Source organism: Primulina tabacum, chromosome 9, assembly GCF_025594145.1.
Source record: "Primulina tabacum isolate GXHZ01 chromosome 9, ASM2559414v2, whole genome shotgun sequence".
Lineage (NCBI taxonomy): Eukaryota > Viridiplantae > Streptophyta > Magnoliopsida > Lamiales > Gesneriaceae > Primulina > Primulina tabacum.
This window is the reverse complement of record NC_134558.1, coordinates 31,727,738-31,750,540: the sequence shown is the minus strand read 5'-3', so window position 1 is coordinate 31,750,540 and position 22,803 is coordinate 31,727,738. Positions and strand designations below refer to the sequence as shown.

Below are 22,803 nucleotides of genomic sequence, written 5' to 3'. Positions count from 1 at the left end.
AAGCCACGTAGGAGTTAGAAGAAAGGATGATAGACCAATACCCATACCTCTTCGGAGACCAAGCCAACCCAAGTTTCGAGGACGAAACTTCCCATAAGGAGGGAGGGATGTAAAATCCAAGAATTTTAAGTTTTATCACGATAGTATATTTTGAATACCAGGATTTATCTCATTTGAGGATGTGAGATTTGTAAGATTTTACCAAGATTGAGTTAATAATAATATCGTGTATATTATTATTTGAAATTTCACAGATAAATGCCTAAGATTTGAGTTGATATGGAGATACCGGGATAAAAATCAGGCAAAGGATAATAAAATCCCTAGAATTCGAAATTTACAGTGTATATATTTGAGAATTTCGAAAATTGAGAGATAAAAGATTTAGAGTTCGAATTTATATCACGGATAGATCACGATTCTCGATAAAGATTTGATTCAGATTCAAACGCGATATCACTCGATCACGATAGCAGCCAACCCCTATAAATAGGAGGGCCCTGTAGACTCGAAAATCACACCACATATCACACCAAATTTTCGAAAATTTGTGCTCTAGTCCCCTTAGGAATTTTCGAGCCCAGCGAAGCCCTGCCGCCGTCCAACCAGTGAAGTAGGAATTTCGAAGAACCCTAGCCTTTTTACGTTTTTCATCAAGAATTTAAGGTAAGTGGGCTTGTTTTAAATTATTGAATTTCGATGCATATATTTTCGGTTTTATAAAAATTCGGGCGAGTACAATTCTTCTTCTACACCCTTCTGGTTACGATATTTTGCATGAATAAATGTTTTGACACTGTGAGAATTCAACTTGATATGGGTGGGAATCCCAACCATACGTACCCTTACGCGGTGGGGGAGATAACCGCTATACGGCCTCGTCCCCTTAGAGGAGTAAAAATTAGGGACTGATATCAGTAAACCATTGAAAGTAGATGAATCTCAGTGTCGGGTTAATGATGCGCACGTGATAAGAATTATGTTTGCATGGTATGTATATTTCGAAATTGCATGTTGTTTTGTTGTACTCGAACGGCCCCCACTTGCTGAGTATTTCCCAAAATACTCACCCCTTACAACCTTCCCAGATAAATCCGAAGAGCAGATTGAAGAAGAAGAATCGGAACAATTTTGGGGCTGGTGAATTGTTTTAATCTCGAGAGTTGCTAGTAAAGAGGTTTCTGAATTTTGGTACTCAAGTTTTATGTAAAAACTGTTTCCGCATTTATTTCATTAGTTATTTCAGTTGTAAAAACTTTGGTTTTTAAGATTATGATTAATAAACTGGTATTTTGGTTTATAGTATGCTACGAGGCTGGTTGTTTCAATTGTGTGATTGTTAAACGACGCCGGTGTCAAATCCCGAGTTTCGGGGCGTGACACTTAAGATCAGTAATAACTCAATTCTGATATCAAATCTCAATCAATTCAACTCTGAAAATCATAACAATTCCATAATCAATCTGTTTCTTAATCTGACTTCGATTCTATGATGTCTAATATGTCAAGAACACCATATTTGAATCATATTCGATTCTGACAACATCATAATTTCAAGACATGACAAAACGTAACAAAACTTACATCCAGTTGAAGCCTGCGTCGATAGGAACACAGTACCGAAGTCGGATTCACAATCGGACAGACGGATCGAAATATAAAGGCGTAAGGATTTTCCGTAGCTTTCTCGTTTCCTTTCTTTTCTTATCTCTGAAGCATAGTATATATATATACATATACGTTGCATGTGAAGAAACGTGTCCCATTTCCATGAACTTCAGTCTCGGCGCTCGGGCGGTCACAATATACCGCTCGGGCGCCGAACATACTGTCCGGTCCTTATCTTGCTAACCACTGGCGCTCGAGCGGTTATAAACTACCGCTCGGGCGCCACATGTTCTGTTACTGAACACTGGCGCTCGGGCGGTTATTTTCTACCGCTCGGGCGCCAGACGTTCTGTCCAAAATCTTGGCTCACAATGCAACCACGCCCGGCTTCTTCATTCAAGATCGTATAACCTCAATCATGTCAATTAATCACTTCTGATTTCAGTAATTAAATCTCGGGCCTTACAATAGCAAAAACCCACTTACTTGAGAAATTGTTCCGAAAATCTTGAAATGAACAATTTGAAGTTTGACACCAAAAATCAGTCACCTTGAAAAAATGTTTGCGCCTAATTGAACTGTTGGATCGATCTAAAATTTGGATATGTTGCTCACTAACACGTGTAGGTGTATTCTGAACAGTGGAGATCGGATTCTGAAGTTTAAAACGACGAGAAAAACTTTCTGGATTTGTGCCGAATTTTGGCACTCGAAAATTGGTAGAAACTTGGAGTGATTTATGTGTGGAAATTGGTGCCTTTTTATAGAGAATTGGTAAGGCACCTCACTACTCCATGATCTTATGTCTCAAGCCACTACTCCATGATCTCATGTCTCAAGTCATGTTTAATCAGCCACTAAACCATGTTTTTATGCCACTGAGTATGTGGATTTTCAGGTCTTCACAATTTCAACATTTAAAATTATTATGATTGATTCTAATCGACTTCTTCTATATACGTCATATTTGAAAGTTCAAGAAATACAATTAATAAATAACAAATAATCAAATGAAATAAGCCATCATATTTGAAACTTGAAGAAAACAATCTGATGTAGTAATTAAGAGTGAATTCTGATCAGCAAAAAACTCAGTACGTTGTATGTTCACTCTCTTGTGTTACTCTCAACCCGGATAAAAGAAGAGGGTGGAGTTAGATTGAAAGTATCTGCAAAACTATTATCGCTCTTTTTCATGTATTTGCGTACCTCTGGTTCATACTACAGACAGCTCTTTCTTGGTTTATATAAAGTCAAAATTGCCGGTGTATAATAATGAAATTCAATATTAAATATCATGTTTCAAGATTCTGTCTGTATATGATATCAATTTAATGAGAGTCGAGACCCTCTTGAGAAGACAGTGAATGGAAAGACTGGTGACGTTTAGAAGAAAATGAGGCTGGATTTCTAAATGATGGCCTCTTCTTGAGTTGGTTCAGGGTTCTCTGTACATAAAATGTTTGAAATATTGGTCCAGCTCTCTCCTTGAACTTGAGGATGGAAAAGAAGAGAAATCTGTAAGCCAGCAGCATGCCGAAAACCACTGCTAGATCCCACCACTTTGAGTACTTTAACGAAACGCCAAGCACGGATGTGAGGAAATCTTCTCCTTTCAGTTTTGGTAAGCCAGGGCTGGGGTCACGAGGTTCGAATTCCAGTCCGATCATTTCGTTTTTGTATGCACCCTTTGTATGTATTTCCCAGTTAAGAAAAGACACATTATTACTTCTTTGTAGGAGTTCAAGATTATGAGTATTGAACTTTTACCTGCAGGCTCCATGCCATGTAGTTTATATATGAAATCGGATATCTCCAAAATGGTTTTGGAAGGTCGTAAATGAATCGGAAAAAACCAGCTGTAGCCATCATAATCCCCTGCAGTAACATAAAGGTTATGTGTGACCTTCTGCAGGTCTACATCTCTTTTAAAGTGTGTATTGGTAGGTAAATGACTTACTAAAAAACCGGCCCCGATCATGACTCCCATCAGGAAATTAGGAACGACGGCAGCCACGACCATCATGCAGCTCTCGACCACTGCCATGGCTAAAAGTAGGTCGAGTGAAGCGTACATGAAATGTGAGATACCGGGATGGTACTTCACCATCAGATATGTGATGGATACTGAGCTAAAAGACAATGTTACTAAGAAAGGAAATGACGAGATGAAGTTTGAAAGAATAAATACTCCAACTCCATAGTGTCCATTCTGCCTTTCTTTGTAAAATACCTGTTCCATTTAATAGCAGAAACTATACATCAAAATCTTGATTTTATACTTGTTCTAATGTAATCTTTATTACTTATATTTCAAACCGGGATTGTGATTTACCTTCATTTCTTCAATGAATGATGGGAGGCCTCCAATGGTCATGAATGTCATGAAACCTGATACAAATCCACCACAAGATCCCCGTGCTAAGAGTGAATTGTAGCTGTTCCCCAGGTTGTGGAAGACTGAACCAACACAAATCGATACTACAATATACACTATGATTCTTAGCCAATAGTATCCAAAATCCCTGGACATGTTTGTGAAAGATCGCTTTGTTAGCGTTGAAAGTTGCTTCCACCAGCTTGCTTTGCTCTCACTAGTTTTCCACAAGAAATGTCTTTCCTGCATGAACCAAAAGCTCAGGATCAGAGGGCAGAAAACATGTTTCTTACAAGAGCATGTACATACTAGACTTTGCAGAGACGTTACGGGCGTAAACCATGCTTCTTTCTTTCTTATTAGAAAAAAAACTCTCATAAATCAACTCACAATAGTTCCAAATCTTTACATGGATCCGTTGTTCCTATCGAGCTAATCATAACCAGATAATCAATACTCACTCTCTCCAAGAAATATGGACAAAATTCTCACAGTGATTGGGATCTCTCGAATTGTGGCTCGTGTTCTTGATGCGATTGTCGATCTTTGATAGTTGTGAAGGAGCTTTGCTCTGATCTCCGCTGACATTAAACAAGGAACTTTCTTTGTGTCCTGTTAAGGAAAAAAAAACCTTAAATAATGTCAGTTTCTGTGTTTTTTTTTCATATTGCATCACAAAAAAAAGGAAAAATAAGATCCGCCTATCAACAGTAATTCGGCGTAGACTCTACCAATACATCATCTAAAAAGTTTCCTCAAAGGAGAGTCCTCTGATTTCTTATAAGCCTGGATCATACTTACTATTAGGACAGTGAAACATACATATATAATTTACTCACACTTTCTTCTCCAGATTTCTTTGTAATGTTGTTTATACAATCAAAGTCCGAATTAATACATTGAAGAAAATGATCCGACGGGTTCCTTTTACTGGGACAAGGGAATCCAGCATCAGCAAAGAACTGTAAAATGATATTCAAGAATCCCATATCAGGAATAATAGAAAATTCAAGTAAAATAACACACAAATTTTACTTCATCCTTTATTCATATATACCTTTACCGCCATTTTAGCTTCTCCAAAGTAAACCGTTTCTCCGTTTGACAGCAGTAAAAGATCATCAAAAAGTGCAAAAACTTCACTGCTAGGCTGATGAATCGACGATAAAACTGTTCTGTCATTGCAGGCAGTGTTCTTAAGAGCCTGAATCACAAAGAAAGCCGATGCACTGTCCAGGCCACTTGTTGGTTCATCAAGAACCAAGAGACGTGGTTGTGTTACGAGCTCTAAGGCGATGCTTAACCTCTTCTTCTCCCCACCGCTTATTCCTCGCGAAAACCAGTTTCCAATGGTATGATCAGCACAATCTTGAAGTCCTGTTTCTGTGATTGTGTTTTCTATAGTCTCATTGATATCTTGTTTTGTTGTGTTTCTTGGCAGCCTTAACAATGCTGAGTATGTGATGGTTTCTCGAACTGTAAGTGTCCCCAAGAATGTATCTTCTTGAGTTACATAAGCCTGACAGATAACACATCAGAGTACTTGTGATGATGAATATTTTAAGAAACTATATAAATATTCATAGTTTTTTTAAAAAAATAAAAATTAAATTTCACTGTTTTGGGATTTGATCAAAATATTACTATGTCAAGCACTGATTTTCTTGCATAATCATGGCATTTCTAACTCATAAAATATGAGAGGTTCACATGATTGAATGAACAAACTCGAGAAATCCGGAGATGGCCACCAAGGTCAAGAGATGGAAACACATGTTTTGCTCTCAAGTGATATAAAGAGTCTAACCAATTTTTCTTTTTGAAACGGTCTATAATATTTATCTTGGTGAAGCGGATCGATCTAATCTATATCTGAAATCAAAAATAATTTTTTTGGCATGTAAAGTAATATATTTTCATGAGTCAGATCAGGTAGATAATTCATCTTAAGAATTGACTCGTAAGACGATCTTATAAGAGTTTCTGTGTTTTTCATCAAAAGCACTCATTCCAATAATTTTCATATTAATTTTTTTAAAAAAAAAAACAAAATGAGTGGATAAATTTATTATGTTCATAAAAATGGCCTTTATCAATTTTTATTTTTTAAAAAATAAATTTTATAGTAGAATTCTATTTAATGATATGTTTTAAAAATAAATTGAAAAAGAAAAGTCCAATAAAAAAAGAGCTATTTATAAATTGATTCAGTTTATATATATTAGAACAACAAAGTGTGAAAGTTTATAGTACAATATTTAAAATAATATTTGTTTAAATATTAATACCATCGAACCAAAATTGTTAATGTAGTACTGATATCCATTAGCACTTGATATTAAAAATGTATGCTATTAAACAATTTTATGTAAAAAAATATAAAGATTATATTAAAATTAAAAATATTATAATTCCTTTTAATAGTATATTTTAGTAAATTATTTATAATAAGTTTGAGTTTCTATATACTTACAAGAATACCGTAATCATGAGTTCTCCTTTTGCTTCCATTAATATAAACATTTCCCGTCGTCACCAAATTCGCCGATAGTCTGCCTGCGAGCCAAACATGTTATATTATTACAATGCAAACGAAAATTAAGAAATCCTAGTTGTCTCCATAAATATAAATCATGTTTTACAAAAATGTAAATTATATTTAGCATAAGATTTAAATATCACATAAAAACCAATAACGAAGTCAAGCATTATAGACGTGAAAGTACATATAGCTGAAATTTAAGCATAAAAATTTAATTTAGTTCTTAAAATAAATTTTTTTATTATCTCGAACTGATTAATAAATAAAAATGAAAATTGTATTTTGCATTGAAGTACATTTGAAACAATCAACCATGGATTCTGATACCCCTGTAAAGGTCCGGGTTAATGGTGATCCCATTTCCGGGTTAATGATGACCCGGGTTATCGGTTGAATAGCCCGGATCAGAAGCCAGCTGCCCGGATACTTCTTCTCCACCCGGTTTCTCATACAGGTACCCAGGTAACCAACTACCCAGGCCACCTCGAGAATTGCACCACACTCGAGTGTGATCGATACAGGCAGTCTAATCCGTCAGAACCACTTGGGTTTGGAGTGTCCGAGAAGTCATCAGAAGCTAGTATGATAAACCGACTTAGTAGGTGGTGTGGTAATCAAGGTAACTACCCATTCTTCCACTATAAATAACAGGTATTAAAGTCATTTAATGATTCTGAAATCTTTGAACTAAAAGCACTTACATATTTCCTCTCAAATATTGCTTGTGTTCATCAAAAAGCCTGCTGACTTAAGCATCGGAGTGGCCACTGCCGGACATCCCTCCGGCGCCCATTCACGAGTTACTTTCTTGTTTACAGGTGTTGATCCAAGCCATTATCTTCATTCAAATTCCCAAACATTATAAATTATTGATTTGGTCCGTTGGAGCCCCGTACCCGGCTCACCCATTTTAACGAGATCACATCATTGACGCCGTCTGTGGGAAAACACTGAGTTCGAGACGTTGATATGGCTCGTACGAGAAGAACCAACCAGGGTAATTCTCACGCCCAGGGTGATGGGGGGCAAACTTCAGGACAAGCTGATGTTAATAACATTGGAACAAACCTCATTACCCTGACCCCGGAAGAGTTAAAGAAAATGATGGCCGATGCCGTTGTGCTAGCTATGGCCAGGAAGGAGGTCTCTCACCCTGTCACACCACCCGGTGATAAGCAGGGACGTGATCAGGGATTTGAGCAGGAGCAGGAGCAGGGCCAGGGAAGGAGGGATAACGAGATGGTAGGAGAAGACGAGGGATCCAGCGCTGGGTCCAAATCTCCTACCGTGGCAGAGGAATTGATGGAATTAAGGCAGAAGATGAAGGTCTTGGAAGGACAGTTGGAAAGACGGAGCGTTGCCCGGGCAGTCCTGAGAGGATGCCCGTTTTCTGATATCATCGTCCGGGAGCCTCTTCCTGGAAATTTCAAATCTGCGAAGGTGAAAGACTATGATGGCAATTGCAGACCCGGAGGAACACCTGGCCAGGTTTGAAAATATGGCCATGTTGCACTGTTACACTGATAGAATCAAGTGCAAGGTGTTCCTAACAACACTGGTGGATTCAGCTCAGAGGTGGTTCGAAGGCTTGACTTCCCAAAGTATCAGTTCATTTGGAGACTTCCAGAAGGTGTTTTTATACCATTTTAGCAGCAGTAAAAAGTACAAAAAGACTGCTTTTAGTCTTTTTGAAGTTAAGCAGAACCCAGAAGAGAGTTTAAGGGCCTATATCAGAAGATTCAACAGAGTGGCCCTAGACGTCCCTACTTGTGCCACCGAAACAAAGACTACTGCATTCACCCAGGGTTTGAGAGAGGGTGAGTTCTTCAAGTCACTGACTAAGAAGGTGCCGGGAGATTTCGAGGATCTATTGTCGCGAGCAGAAAAATATATCAATATGGAGGAGGCCCAGAAACAAAAGAGGGACGCTGTGAGAAAGGAAAAAGGAGACCGGATGTCTAAGCCCGAGGAGAGGGGACAGAAAAGAGGCAATACATGGCACTTTTCTCACCACGTGCCTCTGAAAATTGCTCGGGAGAGGGAAGTGCAGGAGTGCAGCAGAGATTTGGCCCCGGATCATCAGTTATCCCGGCCAGAAAAGAGTGGATTTTGCTCTTTTCACAAAGTATGCCACCATAACACTGAAAACTGCAAGGCACTAAAGGGGATTATGCCTCACCCTTCATCCCGGGACCCAGTAACAATAGCCAGAGGCCGAGAGTGCCACCTTGGACATCTCGGCCACCAGGATCCAGCGCCCGAAGAGGAAGTGTGAGGAATATCCCGAGGATTGAGCCCAGTAGAAGAAGGGAACCTGAGCCCGAGAGAAAAAAGAATTCGCCCCCTGCCACAGGAATGATCAAAATGATATTAGGAGGCTCTATTGATGGAGATTCTAACCGGGCGAGGAAGGGGAGAAGCAGGAGGGAATGTTTGGAGGTAGAAGAAGCAGGAGGGAATGAGGCGATCATTAGTTTTGGCCCGGAAGATTTGAGAGGGGTGAATCTGCCCCACAACGACGCCCTGGTGATCCAAGCCCGAGTGGCGAATTATGATATTCTACGGGTCTTTGTGGACTCAGGCAGCTCTGTAAATGTAATTTTTAAAGATGCATTTGTACAGATGGATTTGCAGGGCTACCACCTAGAGGCTGTAGAGACTGCCCTCTTTGGTTTTGCTGGCCATATGGTTTACCCGGAAGGGGAGATCATGTTGCCATTAACCTTGGGTTCTCAGGATCTTAAGAGGACGGTGATGACTTCATTCACCATAGTGGATTCCCCGTCATCATATAATATCATTTTGGGGAGACCGGCTATGAATGAATTGAGATCCGTAGCATCCACATACCACCAAAAGATAAAATTTCCAGTAGGAGCTCGGGTGGGAGAAGTCCGAGGAGATCAACCATCCTCTCGGAAATGCTATGTGGAGGCAGTCCGGGCGGATCAGAGTAGAACAAGGAAGGAAGGGAAGAAGGCAAGGGTGGACGGGGAAAGAACGATGGGGATAGGAGAGGTGCATTTTGTGGCAGAAGAAGAACAAGAAGTAATAGAAATCGGACCAGGCCAGCAAATCCGGGTGGCCCGAGATCTCAGTATACCCACTCGAGTCAGTCTGATTCATTGTTTAAAAACTAATATTCGTGTGTTTGCTTGGTCCCAACAGGAGTTGACAGGGATTTCTCCCTTGATAGCAGAACATCAATTGAACATCCTCCCGGGATCTCACCCAGTAAAACAAAAAAAGAGGCACTTTGGCCCTGAAAAGGACAAAGTAATTGATGCGCAAATTAAGGAGCTTCTGAAAGCTGGCCACATTCGGGAAATTCAATTCCCCACATGGCTTTCGAATGTGGTCTTGGTACCCAAAACCACCGGGAGGTGGCGCATGTGTGTAGACTTCCGCGATCTCAACAAGGCGTGCCCCAAAGATCATTATCCTCTGCCCAGGATTGATCAGCTGGTGGATTCCACCTCGGGCTATGAATTGCTAAGTTTCATGGACGCATACCAGGGGTACCATCAAATCCCTCTGGCTAAAAAGGATCAAGACAAATCCAGCTTCATCACCTCGGGAGGTACATTTTGTTATATTGTAATGCCTTTCGGGTTGAAGAATGCAGGGGCTACTTACCAGCGTATGATGGATAAAGTCTTTGAGAAGCAGCTGGGACGGAATGTGGAAGTCTATGTGGATGATATTCTATCCAAATCCCGAGAGGGTGCCAGCTTTATTAGTGATCTAGAAGAAACTTTTGCGACTCTCATGCATTATGGAATCAAGCTTAACCCTTGTCAAGTGTAGTTTTGGCGTGAAGTGTGGCAAATTCTTGGGATTCATTGTGACAGAACGAGGGATCGAGGTGAATCAAGAGAAAGTCAAATCTGTGCTAAGCATGCCATCTTCCCGATCTGTCAAGGAGGTACAAAATCTAACTGGGAGAATTGCTTCCCTTTCCAGATTTATTTCCCGATCAGCACACCGGAGTTATCCTTTTTTTCAAGTCTTAAGGAAGGCCCAGCAATTCGGATGGGATGAGAAATGTGAACAGGCCTTCCAGGACTTGAAAATTCATCTTGTCGGGCTCCCGGTGTTGGTGAAACCAGAACCTGGAAAAAATTATATGTCTACCTGTCCGCTACAAAGTATGCTGTCAGCTCTGTTCTAATAAAAGAGGAAGGAACTGATCAAAAACCTGTCTATTATGTCAGCCATGCTCTGAGGGGGCCCTGAGCTCCGGTATAGCGAAATGGAGAAAATTGCTTTGGCCCTGGTCATGACCGCCCGGAAGCTAAGACCTTACTTTCTGTCACATCAGGTTATTGTTCTTACCAATAGTCCTCTGTGTAGGATCATGACTCACTCTGAAGTATCCGGGCGAATGATAAAATGGACAGTAGAGTTGGGTGAATATGACATCGAGTACAAGCCCCGAGTGGCCATTAAAGCGCAGGCTTTGTCAGATTTCTTATCTGAAATGATCCAGCCCAGCGAGGAGGAGGTATGGAAAGTATCAGTGGATGGGGCATCTAGCCTGGTGGGGTGCGGAGTAGGGGTGGTGTTAGTGTCTCCCCTGGGAGAAAAGGTCAAATTAGCATTAAGAATTGATTCCCGGATAACCAACAATGAAGCTGAGTATGAGGCTGTTCTTGCAGGTATTCGAGCTGCCCGGGAAGTTGGAGCTTCTCGTATTATTCTATATTCTGATTCACAGCTCACCACTCAACAAATAAAGGGCATTTATGAGGCTAAGGATGACAGGATGCTTAAATATTTACGGCTCATTCGAGCCCGAGCAGAAAGCTTCATGGATTGGAGTATTGAACAACTACCCCGGGAAGAAAACAGTGAGGCAGACACTTTGGCTAAAATGGCTACTTCCTTATCAGAAGTTAATACCCGGGAGGTGCTGCATATTACTCGGCTGGTTCTCTCTACGGAGGAAGAAGCATCACCCATGCCTGAAGATTCATGGATGACACCGCTGATCGCGTACATTACGAACCATGAGCTCCCTGAGGATAAAGCCCGAGCTCAGAAGATCAAAAGACAAGCTCCCAGGTTTGTTCTCTTAAATAAAATTTTGTACAGAAGATCATTCCAAGGACCGCTTTTGAAATGTTTAAATGAAAAAGAGGTGGATTATGTTCTCCGAGAGATTCATGAGGGGTGTTGTGCCGAGCACCTCGGAGGAATGTCTTTAACTCGAAAAACAATGCTTGCTGGATTCTGGTGGCCCACCTTAAAACAAGATTCTGCTCGTTTGGTCCAGATTTGTGAGGGCTGTCAGCATCATTCGAATTTCAGCTACAGCCCGGCCACTCTCATGAAGCCTATTTGGGCATCCTGCCCTTTTGATCAATGGGGCATGGACATCGTGGGTCCTTTTCCGGTTGCCCGGGCTCAGAAAAAATTCTTACTGGTAGCTGTTGACTACTTTTCCAAGTGGGTTGAAGCTGAGCCTTTAGCAAAGATCACCGAGCAGGAAGTATTGAAATTTTTGTGGAAGAACATTGTGTGCCGGCTCCGTACCTTGGTTCTTAAAAGCTCTGAGCCCGGGCCATCTCTCCTTGGAGATGGTCATGAATATCCTGAGCCGCCCGGGCTTGCTTACCCTTCTTGGTTGCCACCGCTGCCACCTCTTCAAAGGCCGAAACTAGCATCTGGGCAGCCTGGACAAGAAGGAATTTTAAAAAAGAAAAAGGGGGGAGAGAGAGGGAAAAGAAATAAAAGAATAAAGCTTACAGACAGAAGACGGTTGGACCCCTCCAAAAACCTCACACTAGAAGGAGTGCTTTTCAGGATAGCTATCTCAGCAGGGTTGAGCACCTTCTTGAAACGCTTAACACCAACAGCGGAAGCTCCCTCGAAGAAGATGTTAGCCAGAGAAAGCTGGTCGGTTGAAGGGAGCTCTTGGCGAGGTTCTTCATTAGACTGGGGGGGGGAGAGGAGGAGGTGGAGCAGATCGGAAGGCGCCTTGGTCACCCTCGGAAGGGTCTTCGAGAATAACCAGCTCGGGTTCTGCAGTAGCTTTTCGTTTTCTCTGAGTGAGGGGAATGAGATCTTCAGATTCCTCCGAGTTCTCAGTCATCGCCCGGGAAGCGCCATCCTGGGGAGGTTCTTCCCGGGACACCTCAGCTCTCAAGGCTGCCGCTTCTGCATCCCATTGTTTCTTTTCTTCTGCAGCTGCCCGGCGAGCCGCCATTTCCTTCTCTCGGGCTGTCTTCTCAGCTGCACGTCTTTTAGCAAAAGCTGCTTGCATCTCAAAGTTATCTGCATAGAGTAGTGACAGGGTTATGATACATTAAATAAACAAGATAAAGGAATAAGGAAGCACATAAGATAAAGTATGTACCGAGTTGAGAGCCCGAGCCAGCCACCTCATCAATTACCCGGTCTATGGGGTCCTCAGCCCGGGCACTCAACTCGTAGGCCACTAAGTTCTCTTCTGAGATAAGAATGGAAAGGAGTACTTGTGTCCCTCCAAGAGGGTTTGACTCAGGAGGAAAGGCTCCTCAAATTTATAGGATGGAGGAAGGGAAGGTTGTTGGGGAAGGGAAGGGAGAAACCGGGTTAGACAGGGTAAAGGACCCGGGGGTTGGATGTAAAAAAATCTTCCTTTCCATCCCTTTTGAGAGGAATGGATGTCATCGAGGAATCGGGCGTTTAACCGGGATTTAAGGGAAAATGCATTATCCCCGAAATGGCAAGAAAAATAATAGTGACGGATGAGGGGGGTGATGAGAAGATTATTCATTTTAAAAAGGACATAGGCCGAGGCCATAATCCTGAAAGAATTGGGATGAAATTGATTGACAGGTACACCAAAAAATTTGGCAACATCAATATAAAAGGGATGAACGGGAAACCGAAGACCATTCCTAACCTGGTCCCGAAAGAAAGTAGTGTACCTAGGAGGAGGGTTATCGGCCCTATCAGAGGGCCCAGGTATCAAGATAGAAATGGAAGAAGGAATATTGCCCAGCGCTCGGAGTTCCTCATCTGCCCCCAAGCGTAAGGCGCTACGCATAGAGGAGAACCAGGGAGTTCCCAGGATCTCAACCGCCCGAGGATTCGAGACCTTGGCTTTACCCTTACCCTTGTTCTTCGCAAGAGCTCGGGCCCGGGAGTGGCCAGAAGATAAAGGTTTAGAAAAAAGAGGTTTGGTTGGAAGTGCCACTGGTTTTTTAGAAGGTTGGGTGATGGAGCGACGTGGGGGAGAGGGAGGAGAATCGGAACGAAGTGCGGAAGACTCAGCGCTAGGAGAGCCTCGCGCATTCGCTCCTGAGGTGGAAGAAGTGGAGTGAGACATTTTAAAAGAAGAAAACTTACGACGATATATGCGGTGGAAGGTTGCCGGAAATGATCTCGCACAAATAGAGTCTCGAGAAGAGAATTCGCAAGTGCTTCGCTGCAATTTCGAATTTGAGAGTAATTTTTGGAAAACCTGTTAGTTAGTATATATAGGCGGTGGGGGAAGATCTCAGTCGTTTATTTAAAAAGCACGCGTGGACTACCACGATTTGCCTAGAAAATTGTATCAGGCTTACGACGGGACACACGCAATAATTAAAAATGTCAGACTTATCGGCTCCTCGAAATACGAAACGTTCCTGATCGTTGATAGAAAGGGCACGCGTTATCATGGCACCCCGTGGGATACCCAAGATCTCATCTTAAGCTCGGGAGGTCTAAGGCCCCGGCATCTTATCTTAATCCCGGGAAAAGTAAGGCCCCGGTACTTCATTTTGAGCCCTAGGAATTTTAGGGCCCGGTTTTTTCAGTTGATCACTTATCAGTTCTGGATATTTATTCTGATTCATTTTATGGTACATATATCATGCGGTGTCAATGAAATACGGACAATAAGAGTAACTAGATAAGCATTTTTTTTATTATTATTATTATTATTCCGGGAATTCTTTACCCGTTACATTAAAAAATTCCTCTTCTACAAAGGCTATCCACTTAATCACAAAACTCTTTACAGAGCTACCAGTGAATGCCTTCATAAAGCTAGCGGAGTCGGCAATCTTCTGCAGCGTCCTCCTCTCTTTATGAAGCAATAGTTGGAGGATAAAGTCAGTCCCCAAAGAGGTCCTCCGTATCAGAAATCTGCAAGCGTTCCCGCTACTTTGCAAGCTTGGCCACCAGTTCAGGAGTGATAGCCTCCTCCCACTCGTGAAGAAGCTGAAGTCCTTGCAGCTCCTCCCAGTAATGGAGAATCTTTTGGAAGACTTCATCTTCCAATTCAGATTTCCGTTTCTCAAAAGCTGCTTGCATAAACTCTGCTGCCATGTCGGGAGCTTTCGAACCACTAGAACCCGCCATTGTACTTCTTGAGGACTGAATTGATGGAATGTTGGAGAATAGGTAAGCAGGTTACTGTATATATATATAGGAAGGAATCAGTCTCCATCGTCGATCCGAATCCAATTGGACGATCAGAGGGAATCTAGGAAATTGAGCAGGCAGATGAAAAGACGTGTACGGGTATCGAGGAAACAGGCTCATTATTACCTCGGAATACGAACAATTTTCGACGGTGTCACTGTTAACGCATGCAGCATAATGACATTCATTGGATTTCCCGAGAGTACTAAACGATGAATGTTCAAAACCTGAGAGATATGGAAGCCTGACACCTCATCACTTCTGCAGGATATTAGAGACCCAAGGCTCTTATTCACTCCGGGATATGTTTTGGAGTAAACATGTATGACTGATCGGGACAGCGAGTCAAGCTCTAGCCCGACTATTTTTAGGATGTGTGGTGATACCCCTGTAAAGGTCCGGGTTAATGGTGACCCATTTTCGGGTTAATGATGACCCGGGTTATCGGTTGAATAGCCCGGATCAGAAGCCAGCTGTCCGGGCACTTCTTCTCCACCCGGTTTCTCATACAGGTACCCAGGTAACCAACTACCCAGGCCACCTCGAGAATTGCACCACACTCGAGTGTGATCGATACAGGCAGTCTAATCCGTCAGAACCACTTGGGTTTGGAGTGTCCGAGAAGTCATCAGAAGCTAGTATGATAAACCGACTTAGTAGGTGGTGTGGTAATCAAGGTAACTACCCATTCTTCCACTATAAATAGCAGGTATTAAAGTCATTTAATGATTCTGAAATCTTTGAACTAAAAGCACTTACATATTTCCTCTCAAATATTGCTTGTGTTCATCAAAAAGCCTGCTGACTTAAGCATCGGAGTGGCCACGCCGGACATCCCTCCGGCGCCCATTCACGAGTTACTTTCTTGTTTACAGGTATTGATCCAAGCCATTATCTTCATTCAAATTCCCAAACATTATAAATTATTGATTTGGTCCGTTGGAAGCCTCGTACCCGGCTCACCCTATTTTAACGAGATCACATCAGATTTCATCTATTTTTTCTCTTTAACCAGATTGTTATGTTCTATTCTCTTCTGGTAATTAGGTAGGGTTTGCAATTTTTTAAAAAAAAAAACTGATTATGATTCCTTTATAAATTTGCGAAGAAAATTTTCATAATAGTTTTTTCAAACATTTTCAAACAATAAATTAAGCTAACTCAGGATTAAACTCGTATTTTAGAAGTTTTAAATGTTGGATGGTTTTCTTCATGTAGAGATGGCCAAAACCCAATAAATCTAGCTCATATGAAGAATAAAAAAGTGCATGCGTCTTACCCTAGTTAAAAACATGAGCCGTAAAAAATAATACACAAAATATAGAGAGAAAGAGAGAATTTTCGATTTGCACATATCCCTGCAAATCAACCAACAAGCATTTTCGACTTATTGAATTGTTGGATCAAGCTGAAATTTGGTCATCTTGTTTATAAAGAAGTAACTAAATTGTGAACAGTGGATATCGAGTTTTATGATCATTAAAATCAGTTTCTGGAGGATGAATAGAGGTTGTTGGTTTCTCGCGCATAACCTTCGCAGTCTGCTTGTGAAGGCCGTTTGCGGAAATCTAACTATTGGATTTAGCTCAAGTTTGGACATAATATTTAGAAAGTCGTGAGGTACTTTCTGGACTGTGTAGATTGGATTTGGAGCTCTGTATTGATGGGAATAGATTTTGGACAATAGGCTTTTTGGGTGAGATCTTTCTAATTGTCTTGTTGTTTCAAGGTTGTGATATCTTGATAGTTATTTGTGATTGTGTATTGGTTGACTTTGGTTGTGGACTGGTTGTAATTTCTTTATACATATAATGGAGATTATTTCGGTGGACTCCGGTCGTCCCGTGGTTTTTACTCCTCACACCGGGGAGGTTTTCCACGTTAAAAATCATTCATGTCGTTTATTACGCTTTAATTGTGCTTGTTGATTTTATTTACTCTATTTGATATTGTTCGTGCTAGTTTCACACAAGGGATGGATAATTTATTATGTTGTGTTATTGGTTAATATGTTTTTATCCCAACATAGTGGTATAGCATCAGGTTCTTGGTTAGTGTCTTGTGGTGAAAATGGAAACTAATACAAATAGAATGTTGAATTTGAATGGTTCGAATTATCATACATGGAAAGGAAAAATTGGAGGACATTTTGTGTGTGAGTTTGAAAAAAAGAAGCTTGAAAAGAAAACCAATGTTGAATGGAATATATTGCATCGACAGGTGTGTGGTTTCACAAGACAGTGGGTAGATGATAATGTGTCGAATCATGTTAGTGATGAGAAAAATGCACGAACATTGTGGGAAAATCTTGAGCAGTTATATGCTAGAAAAACTGGAAATAACAAGTTGTATTTGATCAAAGAGATGATGGGTTTGAAATAAAAAGACGGAACTTTATGACTGATCACTTGAATAATTTAAAGGGTATTATTAATCAGTTAGTTGGAATGAAGATCAAATTTGATGAAGAAGTGCAGGGTTTATGGATTTTATGTACACTACCGGACTCGTGGGACATGTTCAGAACTTCTTTTGTGTAACTCAGCCCCAGATGGTGTTATTAGCATGGATTTGGCAAAAAGAAATGTTTTGAATGAGGAGTTGAGAATAAATTCACATATTTATAATTCGCACTCGGATATCCTGGTTACAGAAAGGAGGGGGAGAAGCAAAAGTAGAGGTCCAAGAGGCAAAGATAAAGGCAGAAGCAAATCCAACAGATATGCCAATGTCGTGTGTTAAAACTATGGTATCAATGGACATATAGCGAAGAATTTTCGACGACCAAACAAAGAAGATAAGAAAGATAAAGGAAAGCAAAAGATGAATGATTCGAGTAATGGTGACGATCAGGTTTCTACTGTTACCGATGATTTTCTTATCATTCATGATTATGATTCTGTTAATTTTGTATATGATGAGACTAGTAGGGTAGTGGACAATGGTACATCCATTCATGTTACATCACAAAGAGATTTCTTTATATCCTATACATCATGTGACTGTGTAAATGTTAGAATAGGTGATAATGGCTTATCTAAAGCTATTGGTGTGGGTGATGTATGTTTGGAGACTAATAATGGTACAATGCTACTTTTTAAAGATGTTAAACGTATACCATATCTTCGCTTGAATCTGATTTCTGCTGGAAAAATTGATGATGAGGGTTTCTGCAATATCTTCTTTAATAGTCAGTGGAAGCTTACTAGAGGCTGATCGATCCATAAATGCAGTGGAAGCTGAGAATAATGTCTAATTGTAGCATTGCAGGCTTAGTCACATTAATGAGAAGAGCTCTGTAATTTTGATCAAGAAAAATATGATTCCTGAAATAAAGAATGAGACTTCGAAAAAGTGCTCTCATTGTTTGGCTGAAAAACAAACCTGAGTTGCTTTAAAGATGTCTACTCCATCAAGAAAGCCAGGTATAGTACTTGATTTAGTTCATTTTGATGTTTGTGGCTCTATGCAAACAAGAACTCTGGGTGATGCCTTTTATTTTACAACGTTTATAGCTATGTGCCTTTAAGTTTTGACATTCTAGACAGGGTTTGGTCCCAAAAAGATATTTTTTATAAACGCTTGCGTGTTTTTGAATGCAAGGTTTTCTTCCATAGTCCCAAAGATGAAATGTTCAAGCTTGACGCTAAGACCTGAGAGTATGTATTTCTTGGCTACAGCCATGATGAGTATGGTTACATGTTTTATGATCCACAGGAAAAGAAACTCATCAGATTTCGATATGTCGTATTTGTTGAAAATCAGAATCTGAAGGATATTGATAGGCAGACAAAACATGAAACAAGCCTAGTGATAATTTGATTGATTTTGACATGGTACCTAAGAACCTGAGTGCCGGTATAGGCCGAAGGTGTTATTTAGATTGACTCACCTGTTATTGATGTTCATGTAGAGGTTGAGGCAGATCTAGAATCAGAAACTCGGGTTCTAGTTAGAATATCTTCCAGAATTCGTATACCTTCGAACACCTATCCTGCCAGTGAGTTTGTTTTATTGAATGATGGGGGAGAACCTAAATACCATGAAAAAGCAATGGAAGATGTACACAAAAATGAATGGATTGATGCCATGCAAGATGAGATGAAATCCTAATATGAGCTTTGGAGAATAAATGGGTTCAAAGCTAGATTGGTTGGTAAGGGTTCGAGTCAAAAGAATTAATGTTCTGATTTTGAGGATATATTCTCTCCGGTGGTTAAAATGTCCTCTATCTATGTTGTGCTTGGTTTAGCAGCTATTTTTTACTTGGAGATTGATCAGATGGATATTAGAACTGCTTTGGAGCTCAATGCAGCTATATATTTTTTATGCGTGGGAACCCTCGGTCGTCATTACCTTTCAGTCCGTACTGATTAAACTCTCGATGTAATGCAATAACTTACAAACCACTCTAGTCAGATAAATCGCATTGGAAGTCCACAGACTCGCCCGCAAAAGTGTTAATTGGCAGGGAAATCAAACTCCTAATCACTGGTGGGATACCCTTACGACCTCAATGTGGCTATGTTGCTTATACTATATGTAGCATATAACATAATTTATATATGGTATGAAATTTAAATGCTTTGCCAAAATCTTATATCATTACGGCGATGAAACATCACTATACGTAGAGCACAGTACATTGCGGCTATTATTCCAACTAGTGGGGTGCAGCATTTAATTTTGTTAATAAATACACGTGACATGTCCCATCTATTTAATTTGATTTTTTTTTATGATTGAATTTCCTTGAAAAAATCGTTTAGAACTTTTAACATTTGCCTCTTTTTAGTATATTTTACAGATGTTTTTATACTGATATATATATATTTTGACATCTTGTGTTAGGATGATTTTGTATACATTTATTTTTTATTTTCAGATTAAATTAGTAGATAAAAATTTATTATATACATACAGTATTAATTTTTTTTATAAGATTGGTTGATTTGGTTTTAATTCGCTTTTAATTTATATATATATATATATATAAAAGTTTGTGTTTGTTTTCAAACACATTTACAAATTTATTATAAAATTAAATTCTAGAAAGAAAAAAAAATCAATTTTACCTTTATTTAATTAATGTTTTAATAGGATAAAAAATTGTTGGAAGTGGTTAATATATTTAATGATAAATGTAAACTGATAAAAATAAATAAATAATATATATTTAAAAGGATGAAAAAGAAAATGGGAGTTAGACATGAAATTAATGAAAATGAAATCAATAGATTTATTTATTTATTTATTGATGGAATCGAATGAACAAAAGTTGGTATTATATTTATTGTCATTTTTCTCTATTTGAGTTTTATTCTGACACAATTTTAAGTCGACCATGTGTGTATTAATTATGATGTCTACTATATATTTAGGTTTGGATACCAAATAAGGAATTTGTGCGTGCATTAAATACACACCTAGAATTGTAGATACCTTTCGAATTTTGAATCGTCGCTGGTTAATTCAAACAAACTGGTAAAAGTTTTTGCACTAAAAAAATACACTATTCATCCAGTCTCAAATATAAATTTTTGTTTGGTTTTCCGTACGTATTAAAAAAATCATTGGTAAAAAAAGATTACAATCTTATTTTATCTTATTTAAATAATGGTGGCACGTTTTCAAGCTTTAGTTAATAAGTGTTTCTTAATAAAAATATATATAAAAATTGGAGAGTGTGTGTGTGTGTTTATATATATATACATATATATATATAGTTAACTGAAAAAGAATGAAGTCTATATAATTGAAGTAAAAAACTTGTGTGAGACGATCTCACATTTCATTTTGTGAGACAGATCTTTTATTTGGGTCATCCATGAATAAGTATTACTTTTTATGCTAAGAGTATGACGTTTTATTGTGAATATCGGTAGGGTTGACACGTCTTACAGATAAAGATTCATGAAACCGTATCACAATATACCTATTTTTAATTGAAATGATTATGAAGAGAGTATAAATTTTATATTGGTGGAATTTATGTTGTGTTGGATACTGCAATTAATGTCTTCGTCTTTATTTATATATTGTTTATTAATTATTTCATATTATAAAAAAAGATAAAAAGTGGTGTTTTAGTCTTTTGCTTTTTAACGAGATTCGAGATTTTGAGAAATTTAACATTGTCTTGAAATGAGCGTTGTGAAAATCATTAATTGTTAATTTATTCGAAATACAGTACAAATTTAAGATTTTATATTTTACATATATATAATTTTTTAGAATATTGTACATATTCGAATATAAGCAATGCTGCTTCGAAAACACGAGCTAGAGGGAAAAAAAAAAGAGGAGGAAAGAGTTTAGCAAACGGAAAAGAAAATTGTAATTAGTTTATATTGGATTTTGATTCGTAGATTTTAGTCACATAACTTAAAAGTTATTTTTGGCTTCAAGTTCGTTGAAAGGTACAGGGAATGATGAGACTACTCCGTAAATAGCATGTGATATTGCAAAATGTTGACGTGTATAATATCACATTAACAATCGAAACAAGTACCGAAAGACATGAAATAAAGAACTAACTTAAATAATCAAAATCTAATTTTTATTAATTAGATGACAAAAACAAATAAGACAGATTAATGATATGATAATTTTTGCAATTTTCCCATTTATATATGATGGAAAGTTGTGGGTTGGCTTTTATGACACCGACTCCAATTATTTTTGAAATACTAATATAAATTCTATATTTTTATTAACAAACTATCTTAATATATACATAACGAAACATATCTGCTAACCACATACATGAGTCTGATTCATTCAAAAGGTTTTTATTCGTGACATGAATTGATCTGATCTATAATTATATAATAATTTTGACATAAAAAATTATATTTTTCATTTATTGGGTATGATCGGAAATCTGTTCAGAAAATTAACTCATGAGACGACACAATAAAAATACATGGAAACTTAGAAGAAACAATTATTTTCGTCCTCTAAATATGATTTTGATTATCTAAATAGTAAATATTAAATCTTAAGGAATCGACCTTATTTTGAAAAAAAAATCATCCTTTTTTGGTCGGAATCACCGAAATGGTGCAACACAATATATACACGTACTAGGACAAGAAAAGGCACAAGTAGAGAGGAAGATGCACTTAACCTGCTAAAGAATCAAGAAACGTAGACTTGCCGGAACCGGAAGGACCCATGACCGCCATGATCCTCCCCGAAACAGCATAACCCGTCAACCCATTCAGCAACTTCTTCGTCGGCCCGCTTCCGAAATTCGGGAGCATCACTGTTAAATCTTGCCATGCCAAACAGGTCTCTCCTCCTCCAACTCCGCCGCTTTCAAGATCTTGTCCGCCATTGAACGTGGCCGGAGGAGGCGGAGATATCTCTATGTCCATGTTATAATCTGGCTATTTTTATGGTAAGAACCAGAAAAACGAATTCGATGCTGTTTATATAATGCAGTGGAACGAGACTTTCCAAAAATTAAACTGGGGAAAAATGCTGTTCTGCGGGCACACTTGAATGCTGCCATAAATTGCGCCGCAGAGTGGGGTTGGGTGAACAGAGATTTTAATAACATGCAGCAAGCTTTCATGTGGGTAAATAAATAACCAAAATTTGTTTAGTGAATGTTATTTGGTTGATAAGTACTACGGACAATTATGAATGTAGGGAGTCTTTAACAGGAGTTTTTAGGACGCATTTCTTAGATTTTAGTTGGGTGGAAGTATTTTGAGTTGTTTGTGAATGTGAGCTTTTGATTCCATATCTGTAATTTTTTAACAAAAAGTTGGAATCAAAATTGACTTCTTTTTTTTTACTTCTGTTTTTGGTCAATGGTTTAAAATTATATAATTTGACATTTGTATTTTTCAGAAATTTTTCATATTCCACG

The 22,803-nt window shown here is 39.0% G+C and overlaps 1 protein-coding gene across 1 annotated transcript; it reads right to left on the bottom strand.

Annotated features, from left to right (window-relative positions):
• Window positions 1-2,867: 2,867 nt before the first annotated feature.
• Window positions 2,868-22,531, bottom strand: LOC142555221 (ABC transporter G family member 12-like). Its single transcript, XM_075665977.1, has 9 exons — window positions 22,054-22,531; window positions 6,459-6,541; window positions 5,043-5,504; window positions 4,825-4,947; window positions 4,478-4,597; window positions 3,944-4,228; window positions 3,569-3,841; window positions 3,379-3,486; window positions 2,868-3,296 (listed from the first exon to the last, which is right to left on the bottom strand). The coding sequence occupies exons 1-9, from the start codon at window positions 22,301-22,303 to the stop codon at window positions 2,940-2,942; spliced, it is 2,061 nt and encodes a 686-aa protein (XP_075522092.1). The 5' UTR covers window positions 22,304-22,531; the 3' UTR covers window positions 2,868-2,939.
• Between the last annotated feature and the right edge of the window lie 272 nt (window positions 22,532-22,803).